Source organism: Podarcis pityusensis (genome assembly GCF_964106645.2).
Source record: "Podarcis pityusensis genome assembly, chromosome: 8".
Classification (NCBI taxonomy): domain Eukaryota; kingdom Metazoa; phylum Chordata; class Lepidosauria; order Squamata; family Lacertidae; genus Podarcis; species Podarcis pityusensis.
In genome coordinates this window covers 84,713,678-84,733,412 of record NC_138033.1, presented here as the reverse complement: position 1 = coordinate 84,733,412, position 19,735 = coordinate 84,713,678, and the positions used below count along the sequence as shown (strand labels likewise).

General features: G+C 47.4%; 1 protein-coding gene across 4 annotated transcripts in view; it reads right to left on the bottom strand.

Annotated features, from left to right (window-relative positions):
- The window catches only part of ANTXR1 (ANTXR cell adhesion molecule 1), a 261,071-nt gene that overhangs the window by 237,955 nt on the left and 3,381 nt on the right, over positions 1-19,735 (bottom strand). For all 4 annotated transcript variants that reach the window (XR_013989664.1, XR_013989665.1, XR_013989666.1 and 1 more), the window contains exons 2-5: positions 9,504-9,575; positions 5,446-5,517; positions 1,683-1,764; positions 1,492-1,525 (exon numbers count right to left, since the gene is read on the bottom strand). Coding sequence is in view for 1 of the 4 variants with exons in the window: in XM_081017420.1 (XP_080873546.1) it covers positions 1,492-1,525; positions 1,683-1,764; positions 5,446-5,517; positions 9,504-9,575 (260 nt within the window). In the remaining 3 variants the exon portion in view is untranslated. The remainder of the gene's footprint in view (positions 1-1,491; positions 1,526-1,682; positions 1,765-5,445; positions 5,518-9,503; positions 9,576-19,735) is intronic.

The following is a 19,735-nucleotide window of genomic DNA, read 5'->3' as shown; positions in this document are numbered from 1 at the left end:
AGATGGAGGGCGCAAGGAGAAGGGGACGACAGAGGACGAGATGGTTGGACAGTGTTCTCGAAGCTACCAGCATGAGTTTGACCAAACTGCGGGAGGCGGTGGAGGACAGGAGTGCCTGGCGTGCTCTGGTCCAGGGGGTCACGAAGAGTCGGACACGACTAAACGACTAAACAGCAACAAGACTTACTTTGCCAGACTTCATCTCTCAAATTGTGAACGGCTTTAAAAACCAACTCCTTAACGTGATAATATTCAAATCAAATCACAAATATCTCGGGGCAGTTTATTAGTGCAGGATCTCTGGCCAGGATTCCTGTGCTGCCTGCTCAGTTCCTGGATTGAAAGTGGAAACCCAAATTTATGCTAATTATAGACATTCAGTAAGAAACCTAGGTATGTCTCCCCGCTCTTTCTCATTATCCAGGACCCCACTTAAGCAGAAATTCTTCCTACACTCTTGTTTGGCTGCTCCTCCATTTTAAACTTGAGGTCAGGCATAGGCAAACTCGGCCCTTCAGATGTTTTGGGACTACAACTCCCATCATCCCTAGCTAACAGGACCAGTGGTCAGGGATGATGGGAACTGTAGTCTCAAAACATCTGGAAGGCCGAGTTTGCCTATGCCTGCTCTAGGTCATCAAACGCCGTTTTGGGGACTGAGTCTTGAACTGTGAGCTTTGTCACGCTCCTTCATTGGAAGCTTTTCAGCAAAGGTTAGATGGATTCTTTATCTGTAACTCTCGCATTGCTGGCAGTTGGACTAGATGAGGCTCAGAATGCCTTCTATCTGCAATCCTTTAATTCTATAAACTGTTTTAGAACAAATGGTAAACTTAGAACAAGCCCTTCCCAGTCCTCAGGTATAAAAGCTGATCTTAGGGACAAATCACAGATCCACATTCCAGTTGCTTAAGAACTCTCAGGCTGATCCCATAACTAGACCCAGCAAGAGGTTGGCTTTTAATATATCAGTAAGGCCTGGAGACTTGTTACTGCTGTTGGCCTCAGTTCTTTAGGTTCCATTTTTGAGCAAGCCAGTTCAAGGGTAGGGATCAAAAGCTGACATTTCCCATAGTTAGGGCAGCAGAAGAGGCAGGTAAGATCTGTCCCTCACTTACAGGACAATAAAGCAACTTCCATTTAAGGTAAAGGTAAAGGGACCCCTGACCGTTAGGTCCAGTCGCAGACAACTCTGGGGTTGCGGCACTCAGCTTTATTGGCCGAGGGAGCCGGCGTACAGCTTCCAGGTCATGTGGCCAGCATGACTAAGCCGCTTCTGGTGAACCAGAGCAGTGCACGGAAACGCGTTTACCTTCCCGCCGGAGTGGTAACTATTTATCTACTTGCACTTTGACGTGCTTTCGAACTGCTAGGTTGGCAGGAGCAGGGACAGAGCAACGGGAGCTCACCCAGTCGCAGGGATTCGAACCGCCGACCTTCTGATCGGCAAGCCCTAGGCTTCCATTTAGAGACCCCTAAACTCATTCTTACCTTGAACATTTTCATGGTAAATTTGCTCACTTGCCTGAAAGAGAAACAAAAATGACCATCAGAATCATAAAGAACGTGAGAAGAATAAGGGGTCATGTTTGGAAACAGCAATGTTTCAGGCCTGATCCACCCGCTGCCCACCCACAGTGTGATTGGGAGCAAGTGTCACGCTGGTGCGGTTTGCGATTTACCCTCTCGAAGCCTTCGTGCATGTACGTGTCTCCTCCTGGCAAGACCTTCTGGAGCTCCTCCAAGCCTTGACGGATCTGCTCCCTGAAACAGTAGAACACAACATCTCCGCTGAGGGAAAGCCAACTCACTATGGATAAAATTGGTGCACAAGGAATAACATTCAGATATAAAGATTTTAGATCTGCCTGTTCCAAAACATATTCAAAATGAAATGCAACGCAGCTGAAACAGGGGGCACATTTTTAGATGCTGAATTCAGCCACCTCAACCTTTCTTAAAGCACCTGCGGAAAAACTTTCTATTTCGCCAGGCCAATCCAGGCAATTAAGTATACATCCATCCACAATAGTAAATTGATATCTGCTTTTAACTTTTATGGTTTTACTGTATTTTGTTTGTTTGTTTTTATTGCTGCAAACTGCTTATACAGTATTTATATTTTATGACACAGCAGCATGCAAATATTTTTATAAATAAACTTATGTCAAGCATGTTCTTTTCATTTTTGTAATACATTTCCTTACATCAATATCCTGCCTTTCTACCATCAATGGAACACAAGAGAATGCAGATATATTCACTGAACAGTCTCCCTTCCAGGTACTGACCAGACCTGATTAGTTTCCGCAAGGTGGTAGTTTCCTAGGTGCACTTTAGACTGTATCCTGGGACCCAAGCTGTGCTCAGGACCAGTTTATTGAACACCTTGTAAGTATTCCTGTGTTGCAGGGGGTTGGGCAAGGTGGCCTTCGAATTGTACAATTCTATGGTTCTATAGTTCTTTATTCTGTCCCTCCCAGCCAGTCCTCACCTTCATGCAACACAAAATTTAAGCAGCTGGACCATCTTGCTCACAATATTTTGATGAATCAATGAAGTTTATATAGCTAGAGTTTATAAATCGCATTGTGTAACACAGGCACGTCCAACAGGTAGATCACGATCTACTGGTAGATCGCGGGTGTTCCTGGTAGATCTCCGGTCTCTCAGGGATCTCCTCCCCCCCCAAAAAAGAAAGAATAAAAAGAATAACAAATCTCAACAACTACTGTTTCATAAAAAAAGTTCAACCACTCTGGCTTCCTAAGAAAAGCTGAACAACTTTGCCTTTCCCAAAAAAGCTCTGCAACTTTTGGTTCCTAGACAAAAAGTTGACCATCAGGTTAAGGTCCACTATTTGACTGCGGATTCAGGACCCTAAACTGTGTTTTATATAATCGACTTTTGATTATGTTCTGTGTATATCACAATGCTCATTCAGTTTCATTCATTCATATATTCCATTTCCTTCCTTCCTTCATATACTTGTAACAATGTAACATAGATGCTAGCTGCATATATCATAGTCATAGAGATAAAACTTTACATTTCCTTCATTCATTTGCTTCCTAAAAAAAAGCTGAACAACTTTGGCTTCCCAGAAAAAGCCCAACAACTTTGATCCATCCAACGACAATGGGTAGATCACTGCCAGTCTTTTTACACTGTGAGTAGATCGCAGCCTCTTGGGAGTTGGACGTCCCTGGTGTAACATATCTATAGCTTAGCAGACAATTTCACCTGGCTTCAGAAAAGAGGAAAGAGAGTATGGCAGGGCATTGTTTGGGGGTGGCCCAGGGGTATGGATTCCCCCCCCCCCTTGCTAAATTGCTGGGTGAAAATCAGTCTAACTCGAGGCAAATGGAGAAAGCAATTGTTATAAGCTGTGGAAGCTAAACAGATCCATCACTGATTCCTGCAGGAGGGAGTTCCATAGTTGAACTATGCACTGTGTGAAAAAGGACTTCCTTTTACCTGTCCTGAATCCTCACTGGACGTCCACAATCTCTAGTATTATGAGAGTCTAATCTTCAGGCTACAGATTTATGTGAAAGCAGCCACCCTCTTCCCTCTCTTCCTCCATCCAAACCAACTTCAAGATTAATGAGTTCATGGGAAAGACTTTTAAAAGTCCTGGACATCCAATGTAATCTTTTCAAAACGCAGGCACACAGACAGATTAAAAACAGGCTGAGCAGGGTGGGCTCTGTGGTGTTTCACTCAGCTGTGAAAACTGACTCGAAGGAGCCAAGTGGAGTTCGGAAGGCTTTCAAGCCAAGATAACGCCTCTGTGGTCCTCAGACTATCTCCGAATGAACTCATGCTGCTGGTATCTCCATGGGAAGGAGATTGCCAGTTCAGCCAACACATGGGGAGAGGGTCTCCACAAAATCCAACAGGCGGTGCATATTTGTTGAGAAATTCCCATTTCTTCAGTTCACAATTAGTGCAAAAGGTTTGGTTTTCCAGGGAGATTCCAGCTGAACGGTTAACATTTCGCAGTAACGTTATCTGTTTAATTCCTTACTTGATGAGAAGCACCATCATGTTAATGAGGCCAGAAGGCTTAACAATTTCAAGCGTGTTTTGGGGACTTTGGGGGGTGTCCCCAGGAGAAAGAATATCATCAATATAAAATAAAACGACACGTGGCACAGAGAAAGAGGATAGGGAAAAGCGTTTCTTCCACAAGTTCCCTCGTTATTATTGATTCTATGGAAACTTTAATTGGGCTGATTGTAGCACTGGGGCACGCTCCACATCATTTTAAGTTGGCTTTTAAAGAAATCCTTCAAGGATACAGCCTTAAAACGCCAGTTGTGTCATTATTGTGCACAAGAACCAGCCTCCTCATTCCAGCTGGCATTTTCTCAAAGCTAGCTTCTAGTTTGTTTCAAGAATGCAGCAAATCCCAGCAGCACCATCCCAGTACCCAAATATATTCCATGACAAGGTGCTGGAGGGCTTTTGGAGCACGGCAGTCTTTAAAAAGAAACGCTTTGCAGGTTTTCAAACCCCAAAGGCACACGGGTTCAAAAATCAGAACAGGGATATGAAGTCAAACCCAGGGCTGTAAGATTCGGCACCAGACCTCGCAAGCATCCCATCAGAACTGAACACGCACTGTCATAAGAACAAAAGAGGAATCTCCTGGGTCAGCTCAATGGCCCACCTAGTCTTCTCAAAGTGGCTAACCAGCAAGCAGGGTTCGAGAACAAGAGAGCAGCACTCTTCCCTGCTGCAGTTTCCAGCAACTGTTACTCAAAAGCCGTGCTGCCTCTGACCGTGAAGGCTAGTAGGCCTTGATAGCCTTCTCTTCCATGAATTTGTCTTATCTTCTTCTAAAGCCCATCTAGATTGGTGGCCATCACTGCCTCCTGTCGGAGCGAGTTCCATAGTTTAACTCTGCACTGTGTGAAGAAGTCCCTTCTTTTATCTGCCCTGGATCTTCCAACTTCTTTAGACGTCCACAACATGGTCATGTTTGCTCCTGGCCTTGCAAAGCCTGGTGTGCACGATGCACAATCATAGAATCATAGAGTTGGAAGAGACCACAAGGGCCATCGAGTCCAACCCCCTGCCAAGCAGGAAACACCATCAGAGCACTCCTGACATATGGTTGTCAAGCCTCTGCTTAAAGACCTCCAAAGAAGGAGACTCCACCACACTCCTTGGCAGCAAATTCCACTGTCAAACAGCTCTTACTGTCAGGAAGTTCTTCCTAACGTTTAGGTGGAATCTTCTTTCTTGTAGTTTGGATCCATTGCTCCGTGTCCGCTTCTCTGGAGCAGCAGAAAACAACCTTTCTCCCTCCTCTATGTGACATCCTTTTATAATAGAATCATAGAATCATAGAGTTGGAAGAGACCACAAGGGCCATCGACCACAAGCCTCAGACCTTTGCAGCCCACCACCACCCTTGCCTTCCCGGCTTCCTCTTACCTGTCTTCAGTGAGCCTCATCAGAGTTGAACCTCTGGTTGAGAAAACAATGAAGGACATCCTCAGCTGGGGGCTGGAAAAAGGGAACACAAGGGTTACAATCCACACTTTGGTTCACCATGGACAAACATGAACGTAAGGAGTTTGGGACCCACCCAGGGATCATTTCTGAACCATCTAGGGCTGGAACTGAAAAAATAACAATCTTTTGCACTCTGGAACTCCCTGCCTATTGATATCAGGCAGCGATCTTCGCTGTATTCTTTTCGGCACCCGTCAGAAATATTTCCGTATGTTTATTTATTTATTTCATAAAATATACAGACCACTTGACTGTAGAAAAACAAAGCTGCTTATGAAAAAGATAAGACAACGAACTCATCACTAAGAAAAATGAAAAAATTAATACGTTCAAAAAAGTTAAAATAACAACAGACAGAAAACAGATTAAGACCTGCATCAACTTTCTAAACATCTGGGTAGGTTGTCTAAACAATTATGCTTTTAGCAGGTGCTGAAAAGAGTAAGGTGAAGGTGCCTGTCTGATAGCAACAGGCAGGGAGTTCCAAAGTGTTGGTGCTGCCACACTAAAAGGTTCTTACTAATAGGGAACAGGTATTAAGGGGCACCTGAAACACTGCCATTTCCACTGATCAAAGCAGTCCAGTGGGTGGATATGAGGTAAGGTGATCTTGCAGGTTCCTTTGGAGAACACCGTGGCAACTTGTTGGTTTGTAAAAGGTAAAGGTAAAGGGACCCCTGACCATTAGGTCCAGTCGTGGCCGACTCTGGGGTTGCGGGGCTCATCTCGCTTTATTGGCCGAGGGAGCCGGAGTACAGCTTCCAGGTCATGTGGCCAGCATGACTAAGCCGCTTCTGGCGAACCAGAGCAGCGCACGGAAAATGCCAATTACCTTCCTGCCAGAGCCGTTCCTATTTATCTACTTGCGCTTTGACGTGCTTTCGAACTGCTAGGTTGGCAGGAGCAGAGACCGAGCAACGGGAGCTCACCCCGTTGCAGGGATTCGAACCGCCGACCTTCTGATTGGCAACTCCTAGGCTCTGTGGTTTAACCCACAGCGCCACCCACGTCCCGTATGATTACATAAAGGTAAAGGGACCTCTGACCATTAGGTCCAGTCGTAACCGACTCTGGGGTTGCGGCGCTCATCTCGCTTTATTGGCCGAGGGAGCCGGAGTACAGCTTCCGGGTCATGTGGCCAGCATGACTAAGCCGCTTCTGGCGAACCAGAGCAGCGCACGGAAACGTCGTTTACCTTCCCGCCGGAGCGGTACCTATTTATCTACTTGCACTTTGACGTGCTTTCGAACTGCTAGGTCGGCAGAAGCGGGGACCGAGCAACGGGAGCTCACACCGTCGAGGGGATTCGAACCGCCGACCTTCTGATCAGCAAGTCCTAGGCTCTGTGGTTTAACCCACAGCGCCACCCGTGTCCCTATTGTTGGTTTGTAGCATAAGTCAAAAGCCGGTCGGGAACCAACTGAGCTTGCAGGGCCTAACTAGCCACGCCCACCTGCCCCACAGATGATGTAATCTATGACATCACGTGTGGGACAGGTGAAGAGGCATAGCTGGGCCAAAAGAAGTTTTGCAGGTGCTTGCCCAGGCCCTCACACAGTGCCAAAGATCAGCTGGTTGTCAGGCTTCTGTGCACAGCTATGCAAGCCTTAAGTGGTTCTAGACTCTGTAGCAGTGGTTCCCAAACTTTATTGGGTCACCATCCCTTGGTTCCATAAACTCATCCCCAGTAACCCCTGCCCTAACCCTATAAATAGCATTATTCAGAACAGCGGCTTGCGATGCCCACTAAGGAAGATAATAACACAACAAAATCCAGCCAAGAATATTGCATGAATTTCTCCCCAAATTCTTATTAACGAAAACAGAAGGATGAAGGAAATTTAAGAGCATAAAATATTTGTCTGTAGCGATTTATCAAACATGTATAAACCTTCACCCACCACTGATGTACAGTGACAAATTATTAAGAAAATCAGCAGCTGTTCCAATAACTGCTATCTTGTGAACTGTGGCAAGTCAGAATCCTAAATACAAACAAATGTAACCTAAGGAAATAGCTTTGAAAGCAATGAGTAGGAAGCAAGGATAGTGCTTCACTCTAGGATCCAGCCCGGACAATCGTAAATAAGTGATTAATGTGCTTCTGAGCGCCACCCCTAGTAATCCTACCCCCCACTTTGGGAACCAGTGATCTAGAAAAACGTAACACAAGGGCTAGAAGTATACCTTCCCTGGTTTTTAAAAACCAAAAACAAAAACAAAGTACCGTATTTTTCGCTCTATTGGACGCAGTTTTCCCCCTCCAAAAATTGAGGGGAAATGTGTGTGCATCCTATGGAGCGAATGCAGGCTTGTGCCATAGCCGTGCGCAACCCCTCCGGCAGGGAGAGGCTGCATGGGGCTATGGCTTCTTTAGCCCTGCGCAGCGTCTCCCGGCAAGGAGAGGTTGCGCGGGGCTAAAGAGGAAGCCAAAACAGCGAGCGGGATCCATCCCGCTCGCTGCCTTGCCTTCTTCCATAGCTGCGCACAACCCCTCTGGCAGGGAGAGGTTGTGTGCAGCCTGTACGCTGCTCTTTGGGGCTGGGGGAGGGAAATATTTTTTTTCTTGATTCCCCCCCCTAAAAACTGGGTGCGCCCTATGGTCCGGTGCGCCCTATGGTGCGAAAAATACGGTATTTAATGAGATGGAGAGAGGAACCCTTAGAATGAATGAATTGATTTATTTCGGTCAGAGTGGAGCCCTTAAGATACCTTGCTCATGAAAATACAGAAGGAAAGGATCCATTTTGATTAAAGATTATTTACAGAAATATTGCAAAATTAATGAATGTTAGAATGATGTTGGAATGAAGTTAGGTGGTTTAAGCAGTAATGCTATAAAGGTGTATGTAAAAAAAGGATTGTTAATAGATGAAAATTTAAAGTTATAGTATATTAAGTTAAAGGATCATGAGAAAACAAAGAGGGAAAGAAATTGCTGACTTAACTAATTGAACTGGAATACAAAAAAGGGAGGTATGAGGAGGTCAGGGAAACAAGGATATGAATGTAAGCTATGGAAAGATTGACCCATTTTTCTTTTTTCTATTTTTAAGTGTCTTTTATTTTTTTATTCTGTATTTTGTATTTTGTATTTTTCTTGTATTTTTACTTTTTGTTTTTCTGTAATTCTTTTTTCTCTCTGAAATTTTAATAAATATCATTAAAAAAAAAAGGAAAGGATCCATTTTGGAATTCATTCTGCATTATAAATTATGCTCCCTTCTTTTAATTAAACAGGATCCAATGTAAGGCAAAAGGAAAGCTCAAGGCAAAATAAACTAGAGGGTTCCCTCCCACAACCAAGTTAAATTGTGAATTTGCTCAATGAATTCTTCTCAGCTGTGATGTTATGAAGAATCAAAAGGACAAGCCCAACTGAAGCCAAGAGAGATGAAAGAACTTGATTCTCCTCTGGTATAATCCACAATTAGACATGAAGGCCTGATTCCATGCATGTTTACTCAGCAAAACAAAAGGACTTTTAACCTGGGACTAAGCTGCATTGAGGGACGTGGGTGGCGCTATGGGTTAAACCACAGAGCCTAGGGCTTGCCGGTCAAAAGGTCGGCGGTTTGAATCCCTGCGACAAGGTGAGCTCCCGTTGCTTGGCCCCTGCTCCTGCCAACCTAGCAGTTTGAAAGCACGTCCAAGTGCAAGTAGATAAATAGGTACTGCTCCAGCAGGAAGGTAAAGGGCGTTTCCGTGCGCTGCTCTGGTTCGCCAGAAGCGGCTTAGTCATGCTGGCCACATGACCCGGAAGCTGTACGCCGGCTCCCTCAACCAGTAAAGTGAGATGAGCGCCGCAACCCCAGAGTTGGCCACGACTGGACCTAATGGTCAGGGGTCCCTTTACCTTTACCTTTAAGCCCCACTGAACATAGTGGAACTTACTTCCGAGTAAACATGCACGTCCGAAGCCTAATCACACTTAAGTTCCTTGAAATCAACCTTCTACTATCAGCCAAATTTCTTACCTTATAAATTTGTGTGCCAGATGTTCCACAAAGTGGTAGATTTCATTCCAGTGGTGCAAGACGCTTCCTGATCTGGAAAAGAAAATCATTCCAGGCAATATTGGTTTAATTACAGAAACATTTAGGTTGCTGCTGCTTTATTAAGGTTTGGTTCATCTGGACATCTGTGGAGCTCATCAGGTTCAAAGCTGATCTCCCGTTCAAAATGCCTTTCGCAGTTCTTTGAAGGGGGAGGGGGAAGGGAAATGCCCGTATTTCATGTGTTGCTTTTGAAAGGCCCATGCAGATGATAGAGCTTCCAGGTGAGCCCTGGGGACTGTTCCTTGACAAGGATAAATAACTGCAGCACTGGACCTTTAACTTGGCACTACACAAATCGCACAAGGGCTGCCTCTGATCAGCATCCCCGCACAGCTTTGAGACGGGCTCTGTCGCTGCACAGAGCTTTTCAGCTGATTTCAATTGGGAAAAGGGAGACCAGGGCCGGCTCAAGACATTTTGGCACCTGAGGCAGACCCCAAAATGGCGACTCCCTCCATGCCAGGTAAGAAGGGGTCAGGAAAGATCTCTATCAGGAACAGGGGGTGGGACTCAACACCAGGATCTGCTGCCCTGGTGGATCCTGCCACCTGAGGCGATTATCTCATTTTGCCTCATGGGTGGGCCGGCCCTGAGGAAACAAACCTGCTCTAAGTGAAAAACAGTTCAGTAGCATTGGGGAGAAAGTTAGAAAGGGATGCATCCACTGTAGCGCCAGGTTAATGTCCCTTAGTGGTTCACTGGTTCCACTGGCAAAACTTTTTGAAACATTGGAACACTGTTGTGCTAGACGAAAGTAGCGCACCATGAAACATGAAAGAGAACACCTTAAAATATTGCTTAGGTCAAAAGCATGCAAGAATACATATAAACCAACATCCTGCTCCCACAGTGGCCAGCCAGATGCCCAAAGGGAAGCTTCTAAGCAGAATCAGGGCCGTCTCACCCATAGGCACTAGGGGTGCAGGGCACCCGGGTTTTTCGCCTACCTCGTAGCAAATTGTCACAACTTCCTTGGTATTGGCGGTTAGGCATTGGAATGGGTATTGTTATGTAGATGGAAGGGGGGAGGAAGCGCCATCACCTCCCCCGCATATTGAAGGGTAGTCCAATAAAGGATTCCGGGGGGCGTGGCCCTGTCCGAAGCCTATGGAGGTGAGGGCCCAAGGCACGCCCCCGAGCGGTGACCCCGGGGGAGTTCCTAGTTGATGTGCATCAGCAGGACTCCCCCTACTGGTGGTTAACCCTTCCCGGACTTCAAGCAAACAGGCTGAAGCTTGATAGTCGGTTAGGACCAATGCCTAAGCCAATACCGCTCATCACCTGTAACCAATAAAGTTGTGGCCATATTTAGCCCATTAACCTTAAATATCTGTGTCATGTGGCTTTATTTAACTTTATATAACTCGCCACACAAACCAACAAGTTGCCACCCCGGGCGCCCGGGCGCCAGGCTCTCAGGGGTGCCAGGCCGAGAGTCCGGGGCCTGAGAGTTTAGTCCGCATAAGAGCCCGTCCGTCGGTTGGAGCGCCATGGCGGGCTCTTCTGCTGCGGACGGCTCTGTGCCACGAGTTCAGGGGCGACCGAGCCAGCGAGACGCTGAGGCGGCTGGCCGGCTCTGCCCTCCTGCGCGCCTGGGACTGGGCAACCGGGGAGGGGCGCACCAGGCGGATCTTTGCACCCCAGGGCCACATATGCTTAAGACAGCCCTAGGCAGAATTCTGCTTTGAAAGCCATCGAGGTTGGTTGCCATCACTGCCTCCTGTGGGAGCAAGTGCCATAGTTTATCGTTTATTGTAACTATTGATGTGTTTTACAGATTTTATATATGGATATAGTTTTAATTCTAACAGTGTTTAATTGTATTCTATTGATTGATTTGTCTGTTTTGACCCTAACCCTAAAAGCCACCCAGGAGTGGCCCTGAATAAAATCTTCCCGAATATGGAGTTTTCACAACCTGGGTGCAATCACTGAGGAAGCCCCGTCTCAAGAATCATCAACGACAGTTCAGTAATATACCCATATTGTAAATGAGGCAGGACACCAGATGTCTTACTCTATTTGCCGGCTGCCATTTGTGAATTTCTGGCTAAGGTAAGATTGAAAACAGGGGCAGAGGCTTCTGGACACCTTTCTTAGCCGCCTGCCTCTCAAAAGTTAGTGTCAGAGAATGAGCTGCCCCCAGCCAGGATATTAAGAGTTACGGGTGGGTAGGTGAGTGAGAAATGTGGTTCTGTTCACATTTTAATGCAAGTCTGCCTCATTTTGAATTTTCAAAACAATACGTGAACTGAAATGGAGCTGTTCTTCCAAATCCAGCCAGCTCTGAATTTTGTGGCGGAGTTCTCCAACCAAAACGTGTGTATGTTAAGGGAAAGTGTGCGTTGGAAGTGCGCACGTTAGTGAAAATGATCTACAAAGGTGCATTGAATTATGCAGATCTGCTTGCAAAAGAGTATAGAGATCAGGCAAAATTGTACACACAGCTACATGTGCTAAGAGAAATGGCGCACTAAAATGCTGGTGAACTTTTGGAAACATTGTCCAGCTGCTGAAAACTCCCTTTGAGTTGTCCAAGGGTTATAAATACTGTTAGCTAAGCCAGTGGATAACGGTAATAATTGTATTTGTTGGGTCAAATGTCCAAATGCCTGCCTACAGGAGGTCTGAAATCATTTTTTGGCGTTGGGTTGCTGAGGGTGGGACACTGAAAAACCCTGCCCTATCCTGGCCTCGGGAACTCACAGCAGTTGAGAGATCTCTCTCTACATTTTTCCCCTTTAAAGAGAAGCAGCTGAGGAACAGCCATTGCGTTTAGAGACACAGGTCTATTTTTCATGGTCTAGAGAAGGAATCCCTGCCCTGGTCCAGCCCTATAGAGCTCCCCGCTGCTCCGAACGCGCTCCCTTTTCGGCTCTGCTGCTGCGACTCAGGGACTCGCTAGACAAGAGGCTTCTGCGTTCTTGGTGGTTTGGAAGGAGCCTGTCTCAGTTACACACCACTTTTTAAATTCGCCACATAAGTACATCCTCCAGCTTTTCGTCTCCCCTCGGAACAAGAATCCAAACATCTAAAATTACAGCTCTTTTTTCCGTGAGACCTTCCCACACGCCTCCTCGCACAGGAAAGTGCTGCCACCGCGATGCTGAAGGCCAGCAGAAAGGAATTTAAATGAATAAATCCCCTTTCTTTGCAAGGAGGGCGGCTTCTCTCCCTTCTAGACGCAAGAGTTGAAAGTAGAAACACGAAAAGAAAAAGAAAAAAACCCACCAAAAACTCCCTCAGTTCAGAATCACCAGGAAGGTTCACAAAAGGTCAACCAAAACGATCAAGTAAATAGAGGAACTCCCTGTGAGGAAACTCCTAGAGAAAAGGTTTGTAAAATTAAGCATGCACTGGAGAAAGAAAATATTTTTGCCCTCTTTCATAAAACTAGAACTCCAGTGAAACAGAAAGTTGGAAGATTCAGGACAGATTAAAAAAACAGCCGTTCCTCATGCAGCACATTGTTAAACTATGGAACTCATTCCCACAGGAAGTAGTGATGACCGCCAACCTAGATGGCTTTCAAAAAGGATGAGACAAATTCATGGCGGAAAATTTGATGGCTATTAGCCAGAATGGCTCCACAGTTGGAGGCAGTAACCTTTCTGAACATCAATTCAGAAGGAAACCACCGGAGAGGAGCGTTGCTCTTGTGCTCAAATCCTGCTTGTGCATATCCCAACAGAGGTATCTGGTTGGCCGCTGTGAGAACAGGATTCTGGACTAGATGGGCCACTCCTTATGTTCTGCCTCTTAAAACAGCTGGTCTAACCATGAGACTCTAACCTGAAATGGCCTCTCACTGTCTTACGAACTGCAGGTCTGCTTAGTATACTATATGAATGGGCAAAGTCAAACCTGAAGCTCTTCCTTCTGGTGATCCTTCATCTTCAGAGCAAGCTTGGATCACACAGCCCTTCAAGAGGACAACAGCTCTCTTACAATCTTTCAAAGAGAGGCAGGGCCGGCCCAAGACATTTTGCCACGCGAGGCGAACCCAATGGCTCCTCCGACCATGTCTCACTCCTACACAGGGTCTTAGGCCACGTGCGCCCTCACCAAAGCTGCTTCCAAGCTGGGCAGGCATGAGAGGAGAGGTGGGGTCCATGCTCAGCAACTGGGCCAGGTGCCGTGCCTGTAGCCTCCGCCAAGCCTCTACACCGCCCACCCAGTTCCTCTGGCACTGGCAGCAGCTGCAGCCATCAACCAGAACAGGGCACAAGCTGCCGCCATCTTGGGCTACCTGTCCAAGAACATCGTCTGCACAAGCGCATGACGGGGAGAGGGAAGCCAGTGGTGTCCTAGTGCTTATGCACTAACTCGGTTTGTTTATTTGCAGTTTAGGAGAATGCTCCAGCAGCTGCACACACACATAGCCCCATCGGAGGCAGGAGAATGCAAGATGCAGCCATCTCTGCCACCAGCCAATGGGGGCTAGAGGGATCAGGCGTGGGATTGTTGGGTGAATCCTTTCGGCGAGGCGAGGGCAGATGCCCCTCCAGAGAGGGAAATGAGCTAGGAACCTGATCCAAACCTGCCACCCCTCTCACTTTCCCCTGAAGCATCTGCCTAAACTTGGCTCATTATATGGTAAAAAAAGGTAAAGGACCCCTGGACAGTTAAGTCCAATCCAAGGTGACTATGGGGTTCTGGCGCTCATCTCGCTTTCAGGCTGAGGGAGCTGGCATTTGTCAACAGACAGCTTTCCAGGTCATGTGGCCAACATGACTAAACTGCTTCTGGCATGACAAGACACTGTGACGGAAGCCAGAGCACACGGAAATGCCGTTTACCTTCCCGCTGGAGCGGTACCTATTTATCTACCTGCACTGGCGTGCTTTCGAACTGCTAGGTTGGCAGGAGCTGGGACACAGCAACGGGAGCTCACTCTGTCACGGGGATTCGAACCGCCGACCTTCTGATCGGCAAGCCCAAGAGGCTCAGGGGTTTAGACCACAGCGCCACCCCGCATTATAGAGCTGGCCATGAAAAGAGGATAATTGTCCTGTAAAGGAAGACACATGGCGACTCTATAGCTGACTGGCAGGAGGCAGACCGTGCATACTACAGGTCCGGATGATGAAGATCCCAAGGAGGTTATTTTTAGCAGGGGGGGAAGAATGAAAGAACAAAAATGAGGTAGCATGACAACAAAGATGAATGGAGGGACATGAATGAAAGGGGAACTCAATGCAGACATTCACAACCAACTGCACAGTGTAGAGGCAGCTCCATTCACTGCAGTTCCAGATCTCACAAAAGCAGCTTTCAAATAGCCTCAAAGAAGTGACACCAAAAAAAATTGCAGTTATGTGGCATGGAAAATGGAAGGATCATAAAACTGCAGGGTTGGATGGGGTCCAAAGGCCCATCAAGTCCCACCCCCTGCAATGCAGGAACAGACACGTTTTAAACTCAAATCTGCCACATTCAATGTCATTGGAGGGTTCACATTTGACTCAAAGATGTAGGGTTTTTTAAAAAAATGCCCACCCCAAAATACTCATTTTTTAAAACTAAAACCCTGCTTTAGCCTCAGTTGTGAAAGCACCGCTACACAACAGCTACACTACCAGATGGTCCAGAGTGAGGGCAGGAAACTTGGGGTCTTCCAGATGTTGCTGGCCTCTCTCTCCCATCAGCCTCCACCCATCATGCCAAATGGTCAGGTGTGATGGAGGCTGTATAACACCTGGAGGTCCACTTGGTCTGTATCAGCCTTCCCCAACCTGGTGCCCTCCAGATGTTTTGGACTTCAACTCCCATGAGCCCCTGCACCCCATGGCTGTGCCAGCTGGTACTGATGGGAGTCTTCCTAAACATCTGGAGGTCTTCAGGGTGGGGGAGGCCGGTCTATAGCAATCAGACTGGGTTTTTCTTTTTTGTTTAGGCAACCCTATCCAAATTTATGAATCTTTGTTTTAAAACTGCTGGGTTTGTCCATACATGGAAAAATTCTATGTCTGCTTGATTTCAAAGTTTGCTTTTATTGGTATTTTCTTGTATGTAATATTGTTTTATGCATACTGCTCAGAGGTGTTTTTGATTAAGGGGCATGTAAATCTTGCTGGTAAATAAACAAGCAAAGCAAATTTCTCTGGGCAGCTCATATTAAAATATTGGAGAAACCACATTAGAGAGTCCTAGAGCACTTTCGTGACAAAGGAGCGTTATGGCAGCAGCAGCATTTGTGGATGAAGAGTTATCCACAGTTGGCAGAGACATACAGATGCGGGAAGAAATGGTAAACAAGAGGGTCAAATAGCATTTGCCGTTTGACTCAACTGCTTGCCATTTCTCTCCCCTCCCCTCTCCATATTCCTGTCAACTGAGGACAGTCCTCCATGCCTCTGGTAACGCAAACTCTAGTCCCACCGGAATCTGCCCTATTTACAGGAGAGAGAGAGGGCCCTTCCAGAGGGCCTGTTTAATGAGCATTCGTTCTGATTCGTTTCAACACAAGAAAGCCAGAAGAGGTTGCAGGATCAGGCCAATGACCCATCTGGCCCAGCATCCTCTTCTGACAGTGGCCGACCAGAGGCCTGTGGGAAACCTGCAAAAGCATGCTTTGAGCAAAAGAGCGCTCTCCCCTCCTGTGGTTTCCAGAACTGGTATTCAGAAGCATTGCTGCCTCACAGAGAGTTGGAAGGGAACCCCAAAGGTCCTCTAGACCAGTGATGGTGAACCTTTTAGAGACCGAGTGCCCAAACTGCAACCCCCAAACCCTCTTACCGTATTTTTCGCTCTATAGGACGCACTTTTTCCCCTCCAAAAATGAAGGGGAAATGTGTGTGCGTCCTATGGAGCGAATGCAGGGGGGAGGCAGGCAGGAAAAGCCTCCAAAAGCCGCACACAAGCTCCACACAGCTCTTGCGGGCTTTTCCTCAGGAGGGACAAGGGACTGACGCGGCCAGTCAGACCCTTCTCCCTCCTTGTAGAAAAGCCCACAGGAGCTGCACACTCCTTAAAGGGTGCGCGGCTCCTGTGGGCTTTTGCGGGAGAGGTGACCCGTGGCTATGGCAGCAGCCATATTTATTTATCACAAAGTGCCACAAAGGTATTTATCACAAAGTGCCACCCATAGCGGAGGCTCCGCAAGGAAAAACGTGCGCCCTAGGGGTTGTGGCTCGGTTTTGCCCACACACACCTGACGCCCCATCCAAGGCGCTTCTACTCGGACACAAGTCCCAGGATCCACGCCCAGCCTCTGAAAACAACATGAGCACCTGCTTGGGGATAGCGTTATGTATCCAAATGGGACCAGTGCCCCACCTGGCCTTTCCCTTTGCGCTTCCCTGGCCACGAGGGCGCCTTCTTGGTCTGGGCATCCTGTGTGGAGCGGCTGAGAAAAAAGAGAACTAAAGGCACTGCAGCAGATGGGCCAGTTTGGGGATTTCGGCTCTTTGCTGTCCTGCTCTGCAGCATCCGAAACCTCAGTGCAATTGGACACAGTGAACTCAGGGCAAAAAATAGTTGCAACCCCTGTTTTGGAGAGAGTTGGCACCCTGATGGGCATCGCATCCCGCTCCTTCCATGCAGTTTCCTGCGCTGACCCGCCGCTCACATGGCCCAAGTTGAGCTGAGGATTTGACGCGCCGCCCTTGCCTTCTGCCAGCTTTGTGCTGGGGGGACGGCGCGTGTACCCACAGGGAGGGCTCTGAGTGCCCCCTCTGGCATGTGTGCCATAGGTTCACCACCACTGCTCTAGACCAATCCATGGCAGATGGCCATTCAACCTCTGCTTAAAAACCCCCAAGGAAGGAGAGCCCATCACCTTCCATTTGCCCAGAAGCCCTTCCACCCGTTCTCCTTCCACCTCGGACGAAGCGGCTGAGACTCTACAAACTGAAGAGGCAAAGCAAGGCCCGTGGCCCTTTTCCTCTTTGAAACCCATCGAAGTTGGTGACCATCCCTGCATCCTGCATGAGAGAGAGTTCCATACTTTAGTCAAAGGTAAAGGTAAAGGGACCCCTGACAGTTAAGTCCAGTCATGGACGACTCTGAGGTTGCGGCGGTCATCTCGCTTTACAGGCCGAGGGAGCCGGCGTTTGTCCGCAGAAAGTTTTTCCGGGTCATGTGGCCAGCATGACTAAGCTGCTTCTGGCAAACCAGAGCAGCGCACGGAAACGCCGTTTACCTTCTCACCGGAGCGGTACCTATTTATCTACTTGCACTTTGACGTGCTTTTGAACTGCTAGGTTGGCAGGAGCAGGGACCGAACAACGGGAGCTCACCCCATTGCGGGGATTCGAACCGCTGACCTTCCGATCGGCAAGCCCTAGGCTCAGTGGTTTAGACCACAGCGTCACCCATAGATTGACTAAGTGCTACACAAATAAGCCCTTTCTTTTACCTGTCCTGAATCTTCCAGCTTCCAAGGATGTCTGTGGGCTGTCATGTTATGACAGAGCAAGAAAAAAACCTTCCCCTCTCCACTTTCTCCAAGCCATGTATAATTTCTTTTTAAAAAAACATATTTTTATTAAAGATTTCTTGGTTGTTGTTTTTTCAAGTTACATTTTCTACAGATCAGGTTCATTTGTTGAGACATTAGTGTTATGTTAGGAAGAAAATGGGGAAAGAGGTGGAGGGGGCCAAGGTGAGTACACCTGGAGAGGGACACAGTTGAAAATACCCACAGCACAGCATGCCCCTTCCTCCCAAACAAACCGAGGGAAATCCCCACAACACTAAACAGGTTCACACTGCCCATGCTTAAAGCATGGAAAGCAGAAGTAGGTAAACTGTCCCCAACCCCATCCCCACTAATTCCCTGCCACGCCACCCATTATTCCATCACGCAGCACAAAACCTCCAGATAAAAACCTGGCAAGCCAAAGGCTTATGCTGCCTAACAGACTTCTGCAAAAATAACAAACCTTTATCAACACAAGAAATAGAAGACAAACTAGAAGACACCCAAATGCCCTGGCTAACACACCACCAATTACATGCCCTCTTAAACAACCCAGTACAGTGGTACCTCGGGGTTAAGTACTTAATTTGTTCCAGAGGTCCGTTCTTAACCTGAAACTGTTCTTAACCTGAAGCACCACTTTAGCTAATGGTGCCTCCCGCGCCGCTGCTGTGTGATTTCTGTTCTCATCCTGAAGCAAAGTTCTTAACCCAAGGTACTATTTCTGGGTTAGCGGAGTCTGTAACCTGAAGCGTATGTAACCTGAAGCGTATGTAACCCGGGGTACCACTGTAGTAAAATCAGCAACAACTAGGCCCCTGACAACCTTCGAAAGTCATGTATAATTTTATAAACTTCTCTCATGTGGCCTCTTAAGTTCCAAATGCTAGCACCTTTCTTCACAAAAGAGTTATTCCATCTCTTGGATCATTTTGGTTTCCCCTTTCTGCACCTTTTCCAATTCTACGATATCTTTCTGGAGGTGAGGCGGCTACAGCTGCACGCATTATACCCATGCAGCTGTACCATACTATAGTCAATAAATGCCCTATTAATTGAGCAGAGTTACACCGGGCCCAGGAAGCGTTTTGGGTTCCCTGGCAGAGAGCGCATTCGGGCCTGACTCTGATCTCTCAGAAAGTGCGAGCAATCTGCAATCCTCATCACCCTTGTGGCCTTCCCTTCCCCATCCCATGAAACTTGGCACTCCAGAAGAAATATTAGACCCAAATTAAAGCGGCCAGCACAAGAAGCTGGAGGCAGCCCTTGCGTTTTAAAGCAGGAAACCGGAGCGGCTTTCTCCTCATTTTCTGAAGGGGCATGTGGTTTTTTTTCCCCCTCGGGGGTCTCCCTCTGCTCCAGGGGCTCTCGGCTTGGCATCCTGGACCAGCAACTAAGCTTGTCCACTTTGAGAAGCAAGTGTGTGTTTTGGGGAGGGAACCCATAATCCCCACCCTTGAACGCAGCCTGCAAGCAATTTTGCTCCCACTCCAGTTCTCCTGAGCGGCTGAGACCCATTGCTCCAGTAACCGAATGACAACATTCAGAAGGGGAGGTGTTGGCCATTTTCCATTTCTTTTCTTTGGCTGTCCCAATGCCCTTTCTAGGCCAAAGGAGTCCAGGGTCTTGCCATATGGCTCTCAGGAAGCATTTTCAATGTGAAAATGGCCAGCTCAAGAAGAGCACCAACGTGGAACGCAAGACTCACATCAGGAAGAATCCCAGCCCG